Source organism: Hydractinia symbiolongicarpus, chromosome 1 (genome assembly GCF_029227915.1).
Source record: "Hydractinia symbiolongicarpus strain clone_291-10 chromosome 1, HSymV2.1, whole genome shotgun sequence".
Taxonomy (NCBI): Eukaryota; Metazoa; Cnidaria; class Hydrozoa; order Anthoathecata; family Hydractiniidae; genus Hydractinia; species Hydractinia symbiolongicarpus.
In genome coordinates this window covers 28,192,336-28,203,587 of record NC_079875.1, presented here as the reverse complement: position 1 = coordinate 28,203,587, position 11,252 = coordinate 28,192,336, and the positions used below count along the sequence as shown (strand labels likewise).

Below are 11,252 nucleotides of genomic sequence, written 5' to 3'. Positions count from 1 at the left end.
CCGTAAAATTGATAAACGAGGCATTTCAAAGTGACGAGTGTTATACATTTGCTATTTTTCGTATTGATACAGGATAATTGTCATATAGGGTCGACAACCTCGACTCAGGTTCTATATATTTTTGTCATAAAATTGATACACGAGGCATTTCAAAGTGAGGAGTGTCATGTATTTGCGATTTTTCGTATTGATACAAGATAATTGTCATTTAGCGTCGACAACCTTGTTTCAGGTTCTACATATTATAGTCGTAAAATTGATATACGAGGCTTTTAAAAGAGACGAGTTTTATATATTTGCGATTTTTCGTAATTATACAAGATAATTGTCATTTAGGGACGACAACCTCGTCCCAGGTTCTATATGTTTTAGCCATAAAATTGATGAACGAGGCATTTCAATGTGACGAGTGTCATGTATTTGCAATTTTTTGTATTGATACAAGAGAATTGTCATTTAGGGACGACAACCTCGTTTCAGGTTCTCTCTATTATAGCCGTAAAATTGATAAACGAGGCATTTATATTTGCCAAAGACATCATTCAACAAGACGGCAGTCTCTATATGGCCAGCCTTGACATTGACTCTTTATTTACCAACATTCCGTTAAATGAAACGATAGAAATATGTACCAACCTGGTCTTTGATCAATGTGATAGGTGTCAAGGTCTAACTAGAAGTGAGTTTAAATCTCTTTTAGAGCTAGCTACCAAGGAGTCATATTTCATTTTTAATGACAAAATTTATCAACAAATTGATGGAGTGGCTGGGTTCACCCTTAGGCCCCACATTTGCTAATGCTTTTTTGTGCTATCATGAACAAAACTGGTTGAACAATTGTCCAACAGAATTCAAGCCCGTCTACTTTAAAAGGTACGTTGACGATATTTTTGTGTTGTTTTCATCCCCGGACCACTTGCCAAAATTTCAAAATTACTTGAATAAATGCCATCCTAACATCTCTTTTACATCAGAGACGGAAAAGAGCAATAAATTATCTTTTCTTGACATATCCATTACTCGCGATGTGGACCGAAAGTTTATTACATCCATATATAGAAAGCCTACTTTTAGCGAAGTGTACACGCACTTCGATAGTTTTATTCCTGAAAGCTATAAAATTCGGCTTAATTTATACTTTGCTTCATCGTTGTTTTAAAATTTGTTCAAGTTGGCCAATTTTCCATCATGAGGTTATTAGAATCAAAGATATCTTTATTCGAAATGGTTATCCAGAACTATTTATTGACAAGGTCATAAAACACTTTTTTTTAATATCTCGCAAAACCAAAGAAGTCACCCACACAGCTGAGAAGAAAAACATTTTGATTGTTCTCCCTTTTTTAGGTAAAACATCTTTACAAACGAGAACGAAGTTAGAAAAACTTTTTAAATCTACTTTGCATTGTTGTAAACTTTCTGTTGTTTTCAGAACTCACACTCGCTTATCTAACTTCTTCAGATTTAAGGACCTGTTGCCCAAAGAATTAAAGTCAGGCTTCATTTACAGATATAAGTGCAGTGGCTGCAACGCCACTTATATAGGTGAGACGTCGCGTCATCTTAAGGTTCGGGCAAGCGAGCACCTCGGAGTGTCTCCCTTAACAGGTAAGAAATCAACCTCATCTATTTGCACGGCAATTAAAGATAGTATACTCTCTAGGGGTAACAACCGGTATTTGCTGGAGATTAAAGAGAGTTTCTTCATAATGCGGGATAGTCCCCAGTTGAATAACAACATTAGATCTGCTCCATTGTATTTATACAATTAGTATTTAATCTGTAACTATGGTTGCTGTTAAACTTGTATATATTTAGGAGAACATTGTACGTTTTTGATTTTTGTAGTTTTTTTGTTGTCAATTTACTAGCGCGATGATTCTTCATCATTGTATTTGTTCAGAATGAGTATATTTTGGGCCATCTGTTAAACGTAGGTAGTTGTGTGAACAAACAGTAGCTTTAATTATTCCTTCAATTTTTGTGGGTTTAGTTTTTATTGGTTGTCGAAATATTCTCCATTTTGCTGCAAGAATACCAAATGTATTTTCAATTGTTCTTCTTGCTCTTGATAGACGATAGTTATATATTCTTTCTTCAAAGGATAGATTTTTACCAGGAAATGGTTTCATGAGCCAGGGTTTCAAACCGAAAATGTCATCTCAAGTTTCGATTTCGATGATGTTGTTTTATGTTTAGGAAGATTTAATAAATTATTTTGAAAAGCGTTGTATATTTCACTTTCATTGAATATAGACGCATTGTTATCTCTGCCATAACTTCCTATATCGACCATCGTGAAACAGTACTTGGCATTGCATATTGCCCCTACACAGTTAGTATAGTTCCATTCTTTTTCAAATTCAAAAGCAATGGTTCTCCATTCTTCGATAGTGTCTGGCGACTTTAAGTATATCGGCATCAAACTATCCCATATAGCTCGAGTAGTTTCACTTATGATATTACATACCGTCGTTCTGCCAATACGAAAGTAAAATGACTGCGTTTGTAGGGATTCGCTTGTGGCCAAATAACGAAGTGTTACTATTAATCGCTCAGCAGGTGTTATCGGTTCTCTACTTGGGCAAAATTTTTTCCGTATTTTTGGTCCAATCATCGATAAAAGATGTTCAAATCTTTCGGGTGACATCCGAAGGTAACGATAAAAATATTCTCTATCGTGCAGTCGTAGCTCCGGTATCAGACTGTTGAACGCACCTTTCTCAACTCGATTTTTGAAAATATCTCTAACCCAAAATCTATGACTTCTTCTCTTCTTTTATTTTTGTTTTCGTCTTCTCGCGAGTATACTGATCAACAGTTTGAGCTGACAAAGAAGGTGGAGGAGGTTCATGATGTTGCATTGGATTATTCATATAATCGTCAGCTTCAAGTAACCAATCAAAATCAGGAGCACTACCATCACCTTCAGAAGGACGAGGAACTTGGAGACCTTGTTCTTGATTATAAAATGTTCGAGTAGCTTTGTTATAACGGCCGGCATGATAACGGCCACCAGGACGATGCCAAGAAGGTTTAGAACGTACTTTTCCAAACATAATTCAACAAAATTACCACAATAAGTAGAATTAAATTCAGTTAAACAAAACCAAGTACAAGGTCCAAGAGAACACTTAAATTCAGTATTCCGAAAACTAGGATAACAAGTACCAAAGAAATACGGTGGAGTTGCAGTAAGCTCACGAGATGTACACGACTCAATCCAACAGCCCATAACTAAAAAAATTAATAAAACACAATTATATATACTATCACTAAGTAAACAATGAAATGTAAATAGAATGGCAAAAACAAGCACATATACAAAGCTATAGACGTAAGACCTAGGAGAGGAGGGGAGAAGGGCGCTTTTACTTTTAACATTTATAATATTATAACGGCGCCCTTCTCCCCTCCACTCTTAGGTCTTAGGTCTATATCTTTGTATAAAACGTGCTTGTTTTTGCCATTCTATTTACATTTCATTAAAAAAACTATTGGTTTTAAAGTGTTAAAAAAATGTTGAATGAGATAAAAACTGTGAGAAAATATTGTTGAAATTCCGCTAACTTTTTCTTATGCTGGGCTACAAAAATTCAATTCATGACCGTATGATTTTCTCGGAAACAAGGCCCTCCAGGAACTAAGTTCTCTGGTAGCTACTTTACAATTGTGCCTTTTTAAATATAACAGATGATGTGACATGTCACAGGATGCCACAAGTGACTGTGATAGCAAGTAATAGCAGGTGACTCGTCATGCAGAGGTCCAGCAATTATGATTAACACGTTTATAATGGATTGATAGATTTATTATCATCGACATGTTTAAAAAATTGCGCTTTTCCCACACTTAACAAGTTGCTAATGTCCATAGATGAATTTCGCCGAAAAATGCATGTCTCAAATGCAATGAAAATCGACAAAATAAACGTCACGCCGTCAATTACATTAATGTAATGTTAAAGTGGCTAAGCCAATATGCACTTTCATGATCAGAAGTGGGATCGGGGTGAAGGATTCTCTGTTGAGAATGAAATACGGTTGTGCTGTGATAAATATTCACCTGTATATGCACTTATCACTTTGAGGCCAAATGACATAAAAATAATTTACGTCATGTGCTGTATTGATAATAGGTGTGCATATTGGCCATAATTTACTTCTATGTCACTGATGTTGTGAAATTTGCATAAATACGCGAGGGATAAATCCACCCCTCATGACAGAGCTTTTTCAGGTTAAAACATGCTTTATTCTTTACGAAATGCCAATTTGCTTACTATATCAAAAACGAGTAGTTTTGGAACAGGTTCTTTTTTATGGAATGGACACAATAAATTTAACGAGACTTTAGAAAGAAAATTTACGAGCGTATCCTGGAAAATGGAAATGGTAACAACCTCTACAGGGCTTACAAACATCTACGTGCTCTACAGAATGATGTAGTGAATGTTTTTGTAAGCTGTGCAGGCTGTGCAGTGATTTCCCTAAAAAATCTAGTATTATGGTTATTTTCTTTTTATTATCTTTCTATGTTGTATTTAAATTTTGTGGTTGGTGTAAATCAATATAATAATACGCCAGTTCCGTATGTCTGTCTCTGACTTTTGGAAAGTGGGTTATATTCTTCACTATTTTTTTAGATAAAATCTGTAAAACATCGACCATAAAATTGTTCTGTAATTTACCAACTTTAAACGTTAAAATAATATTAATGCCAATCTCCTATATTAAATTAATGAAGCCATTGCAGTAACTAGGGACTACCTGGGAGCAATTTGAGTAAGTTTTCCAAACCTGGGTCACCGAATCCGTTTCGGAATGGACGTGTTAATGACGTCAAAGATATATACGATGAAGGCATCAGCAATACAAAATTCTTGTGTGTTCTCATAGGTCTCTGCTGATGTCAGCAAAATTGAAATGACGGTTGTTTTTGTTATCCTGAAGTGGATTTTTCCACGGGCCTTATCGACTAATTGGTCAATATTTTGGTACTATGTCAAACCAACTTAAGGCAAATAATAAAAACTTTTTCTGACAGTTAACCCTTATATCTATGTTTCTATACATTATTTTGATGAGCGATCTAGCTCTACACAACAGGCGTAACGGGCAAAAAAACATCTAAAAAATATCTTGATATGATGACAGATTTTATCTGAAGTCAAAATTCAAACAAAGTTTTTCCTATTATTTTTCTGCGTAAGTAGATTTAATGACAGTTTGACATAATTTCTTGCAATAATTATTTTTAACCGAAATAGTATCGGAAGAAAGGACGACTAAACGGTGTACTGAGACACAACTATAACCGATACGTAGTGCGTCATCGTTTGATTTTTGTACACTATTTTTTTCTCATTTTCTAAATTGCATGTTTGTGAATTGCAGTCTGCGCGTCAAGCATTGTTTACTTCATGTTCGTTGCACTTTTCACTGCGAAAAGACACACGAACTAACTTTTATCAGCCATAACATGTGTTAATAACGCTAAGACTACATTAGTACTCAGATTATGGATTACTCCAGTTCATGGATGCTGTTCTTGCATATTATAAATATATTTTCTAATACGTTATAAATTACTTGTTGCATGTCACGTGGACAAAATCATAGCTAAAAGATATAATAACTGGTTAGTGCTTAAACAAGAATATAAAAGTCTTTGAACACAAGTTTGTCAACAGAACGAGTACGAAGTAATCTCATCTAATAAAGAACTTTAATAGTAATAATACTAAGTTGGTTTGAGACAAAGACAGCCTTATAGCCATCTTATTTGGAAAATAAACTTTTAATTTTCTGTTCAAGACAGACACGTATTTATTTACTTGTTGATGTTTATTACAAAGACCATTTGCCAACGATAAAATGTTTCACTGTCATCACGATAACTGAACTTTTCATATCGCGATTTCACATCAATTTAAGAACACCGTCGTAATGTAACGTTTGCACGTATTTACCGATTGGTTGAGATCTAGTCTTGATATCTTTATAAAGTGGTAATAGTGACATTTTATACTTGCAGATACACGAATTGACACTCTGATCAGACCTTTCATATCACGAATATTTTATCTGTTTTATACTTTTATCTAAATATAAAAAAAAAAATAAGTAAATAAAGTTTACAGATTAAGAATTACAAATATCATACAGAAAAAACATTTTTATATGTCAATCAGCACAAGAAACAGTACATTTTACAAACAGTAATCTCTTTTCACCGTGTAAACTCTTTAAATATGTAAGGCATCCATGAACGGAAAATCAATCTGTCCAACGTGGAGGAAAATTGGTGTTTGAAACAAAAACAAGTCGCGCGGACTGCATTTCAAAAACGTTTTTCGTATATGTTGTGCGCACAAGAAAAAGACCTGGGGCAAACGTGGCGTTTATTTGATTCTGTAAACAATTAGAAGACAAGAAAACACAATATGAATTTTAAACGGGCGGATAAAACCGTAAACACAGGCCTTGACCAAATATCTGCGCCTAATATTATTATATAATCAATTTCATTGTTGAAAGGCTAATCAAAAAATGGATTGGATCATGTGCTTAAAACGAACGTTAATTTTTTGTATTAGTCAATAAGGCTAAAAATTTGTTTATTCGTTGCCTGATGTAGAGCAAGAAACACCTGCAAAATTAATTGTATAGCCGTTGCCTCTGTTGTATATACCGCGACATTTTGATAAAGGTTTTGCTGCATCAACAATCCGTCTGTGCCAAAACGACTGTATAGTGGTATTTTGGTCCCATGTGGTCCCTGGTTACCAAAGCAGGAGGTGACGTCAGTTATTTTAACTTGTTTCCAAGTTATTTGGCCTCAAATTTCAAGTGCAATGCGAATTTGAAGGAAGATTATATGGTATTAAAATCTTTTTGGATCGGAGTCAACCGCTGCCGTTTTTTAAAAGGGTTTTTTTGTATATGCTTTGTAGTTATGCTAAATTCTTTTATCGGAAAAATATAACTTTCGTGATGATTATCTTTAAAAACAACAACAATTTTATTTAATCAGTGAATTATTCTGAAAAAACAACTTTTACTTAAGGAAATGCATGCTGTACCGCAATTCTTTCACCGTCAGTAAGTGTAAAGTGAAGTCACCTTGTATTAAAACATCTATCATCATTCTGGTGTATCATTCTCCGTTTTACTAAACCTTTCAAAAAACGCATTTGAAATAAACACGATCTTATGTTTGTGTGACAGTTTTTGACCTGCTAACAAAAAGATTTAATACAGAACTGAAAAATACATGGAAAATCGTGGAACAGATTATAACCAAGTGTTTACGATGTTTCTTGTGTGAAACTGAAAATTTAGGTCTTGGAAGGTTGAGAGTAGAACTTTCCATCATAGAGGGGTTGTACCAGTGTGCAAAAATGTTTGAGAAAAGCTGAATGATTTTGTAAATTTTAATTAATGTTCACAAAAATTGTTTAGAAACTGTAAAAGTTACAATAAGCAAAACGGCACCTAATGATCCTATATAACCTGCGAGGAGCGCAATACTTAAATATGTCCCAAAGGCTGCTTCGGGGGAAAATGCGCAGGGAAAAAATGTACAAAGTTTACACACGCGCCAAATCTTTCTAAATTAGGCTACACATACTTTCGCAGTTATAAGTATGAAACATATACTTTATATGTTTCAGTATATTGAAGTTTGCAGTGTGGTGCGTGCGTACTGGTTCAGAGCGATACGTAATATATTAAAAAGTAAAAAATCACATACAGCAATCCAGTATCCTCAATTTCCACCTCTACTGGGATCCCACTGCTGCTAAATCAAACTAAAAAAGTGATACAGCGAATTATAATTTATTGAAAAAATAGATATTAAATCAGTAAAAACGCAACTTACTATCGACTAGTTCAAACTTCTACCCAACCAATGTTAGTTTATTTTTTTTATCTTTTTTACGCAGCCACTGTTAGTTATCTTTTTATTATTCACTTCACAAACACTTCTCTCCAGCTCAACGTGGCTTATCTCCACAAGAATTCAATCGTTCTGCTTGATAAATTTCTATTCTTAAAATGTCTTGGGACATTAGTAACCGTGGTATGAATTCCCTACATGTACAAAATACGTCATTATTAATTCCGTACTGGGTAGTTATAATAAACGCAAGAAGTCATTAAACTTCCGCTTAGGAAATATGTTTTGTAAGATAAGAAATATAAATTTTATAATAATTCAGGAAAGCATGCGAAGAAAAAATTGTAATACTATCTGACGCTAGAGAATTAAAAAATTCTAAAAAACCTTTAAAGCATGCGGAGATAAAAACTTCAAAATGAAAATTGTCCTACTCGCTTGCAAAGCTATGATGTTAAACAAAATAAAACAAAAAACCGTACGTTTCTGTTTTGATGTCAATTTTCTTCCCGCCAAAAAAATTTTATCGCCTTCTATCTAGACACCAAAAATATTTTTTATAGTGAGATTATATGTTTGTTACAGTATCCTGCGGAAATATTGAAGCGAGCCTACACAAAGGTAAAAATGAAGTAATTACACACTGTGCAGCATGCTCTAGTTTCCAGAGAAAAAGATTTTAATTGTACATTTCATCGAATTACTTTTGTTGTCATGCTTGAAAAAACTAGCGAAGTTTGACACAAATCAATTCTCAAAATGTGTATTTACTCTATTATTCCCGCTTATGGTCAACCTCGTCTCAGTTTCTATATTTTAGTTGTAAAATTGATAAACGGCGCACTTAAAGGAGACGAGTATCATATATTTGCGATTTTTGGTATTGATACAAGATAATTGTCATTTAGGGACGACAACCTCGTTTGTGGTTCTATATATTTTAGTCGTAAAATTGATAAACGAGGCATTAAGAAGAGACGAGTGTTATATATTGGGGGTTTTCGAATTTATACAAGATAATTGTCATTTAGGGGCGACAACCTCGTTGCAGGTTCTATATATTATAGCCGTAAATTTGATAAACGAGGCATGTAAAAGAGATGAGTGCCATGTATTTGAGATTTTTCGTATTGATTCAAGGTAATTATCATTTAGGGACGACAATCTCGTTTCATGTTCTATATATTTTAGCCGTAGAATTGATAAACGAGGTATTTAAAAGTGACGAGTGTCTCATATATTTGCAATTTGTCGCATTAATACAGGATAATTGTCATTTAGGGACAAAAACCTCGTCTCATGTTCTATATATTTTAGTCGTAAAATTGATAAACGAGGCATTTCAAAGTAACGAGTGTCATGTATTTGCGATTTTTCGTATTGATAAAGGATAATTGTACTCTAGGGTCGACAACCTCGCCTCAGGTTCTATATATTTTAGTCGTAAAATTGATACACGAGGCATTTCAAAGTGACGAGTGTCTCATATATTTGCGATTTATCGAATTGATACAGGATAATTGTCATTTAGGGACGACAACCTCGCCTCAGGTTCTATATATTTTAGTCGTAAAATTGATACACGCGGCATTTCAAAGTGACGAGTGTCTCATATATTTGCGATTTTTCGAATTGATACAGGATAATTGTCATTTAATGTCAACAACCTCGTCTCAAGTTCTATATAATTTAGTCGTAAGATTGATAAACGAGGCATTTCAAAGTGACGAGTGTCATGTATTTGCGATTTTTCGAATTGATACAGGATAATTGTCATTTAATGTCAACAACCTCGTCTCAGGTTCTATATATTTTAGCCGTAAAATTGATAAACGAGGTATTTAAAAGTGACGAGTGTCTCATATATTTGCAATTTGTCGCATTAATACAGGATAATTGTCATTTAGGGACAAAAACCTCGTCTCAGGTTCTATATATTGTAGCCGTAAAATTGATAAACGAGGCATTTCAAAGGGACGAGTGCCATGTATTTGGGATTTTCGTATTGATACAAGATAATTGTCATTTAGGGACGACAACCTCGTTTCAGTTTCTATATATTTTAGTCGTAAAATTGATAAACGAGGCATTTCAAAGTGACGAGTGCCATGCATTTGAGATTTTTCGTATTGATACAAGATAATTGTCACTTAGGGACGACAACCTCGTTTCAGTTTCTTTATATTTTAGTCGTAAAATTGATAAACGAGGCATTTCAAAGTGACGAGTGTCATGTATTTGAGATTTTTCGTATTGATACAAGATAATTGTCATTTAGGGACGACAACCTCGTTTCAGTTTCTGTATATTTTAGCCGTAAAATTGAAAAACGAGGCGTTTCAAAGTGACGAATCTCATGTATTTGCCATTTTTCGCATTGATAAAGGATAATTGTACTTTAGGGTCGACAACGTCTTAGTTTCTACATATTCTAGCCGAAAAATTGATAAACGAGGCATTTAAAAGTGACGAGTGTCTCATATATTTGCGATTTTTCGAATTGATATAGGATAATTGTTATTTAGGGACGACAACCTCGCCTCAGGTTCTATATATTTTAGTCGTAAAATTGATACACGATGCATTTCAAAGTGACGAGTGTCATGTATTTGCGATTTTTCGTATTGATAAAGGATAATTGTACTTTAAGGTCAACAACCTCGCCTCAGGTTCTATATATTTTAGTCGTAAAATTGATACACGAGGCATTTCAAAGTGACGGATGTCTCATATATTTGCGATTTATCGAATTGATACAGGATGATTGTCATTTAGGGACGACAACCTTGTCTCAGATTCTATATATTATAGCCTTAAAATTGATAAACGAGGCATTTCAAAGTGAAGAGTGTCACCTATTTGCGATTTTTCGTATTGACACAAGATAGTTGTATTTTAGGGTCAACAACGTCTAGGTTCTTATATTTTAGCCGTGGAATTGATAAACGACGCATTTAGAAGTGACGAGTGTTGTATATTTGCGATTTTTCGTATTGATACAAGATATTTGTACTTTAGGGTCAACAACCTCGTTTCAGTTTCTGTATATTTTAGCCGCTAAATTGATAAACGAGGCATTTTAAAGTGATGAGTGTCATATATTTCTGATTTTCCGTTTGATACTAGATAATTGTCATTTAGGGACGACAAACTCGTCTCAGGTTCTATATACTTTAGTCGTAAAATAGATAAACGAGGCATTTCAAAGTGACGAGTGTTATATATTTGCTATTTTTCGTATTTATACAAGATAAATGTCATTTAGAGTCGACAACCTCGTTGCAGTTTCTATATATTTTAGTCGCAAAATTGATAAACGAGGCATTTTAAAGTGACGAGTGTCATGTATT

General features: G+C 34.0%; 2 protein-coding genes and 1 long non-coding RNA gene across 3 annotated transcripts; 1 reads left to right on the top strand and 2 right to left on the bottom strand.

Annotated features, from left to right (window-relative positions):
- The first annotated feature begins 757 nt into the window (after positions 1-757).
- LOC130629389 (uncharacterized) lies at positions 758-1,772 on the top strand. The gene is made up of 2 exons (XM_057442558.1): positions 758-1,080; positions 1,172-1,772. Exons 1-2 carry the CDS (start codon positions 758-760, stop codon positions 1,770-1,772), a joined length of 924 nt encoding a protein of 307 aa, XP_057298541.1.
- Positions 1,773-2,143: 371 nt separating this feature from the next.
- LOC130629382 (uncharacterized) lies at positions 2,144-2,650 on the bottom strand. Its single transcript, XM_057442546.1, has one exon. The coding sequence runs from the start codon at positions 2,648-2,650 to the stop codon at positions 2,144-2,146; it is 507 nt and encodes a 168-aa protein (XP_057298529.1).
- A 3,399-nt stretch (positions 2,651-6,049) lies between these two features.
- LOC130640307 (uncharacterized) lies at positions 6,050-8,156 on the bottom strand. The gene is made up of 3 exons (XR_008982374.1): positions 7,885-8,156; positions 7,756-7,813; positions 6,050-6,103 (listed from the first exon to the last, which is right to left on the bottom strand). It is a non-coding gene; the product is annotated as an uncharacterized LOC130640307 (long non-coding RNA).
- Positions 8,157-11,252: the final 3,096 nt, after the last annotated feature.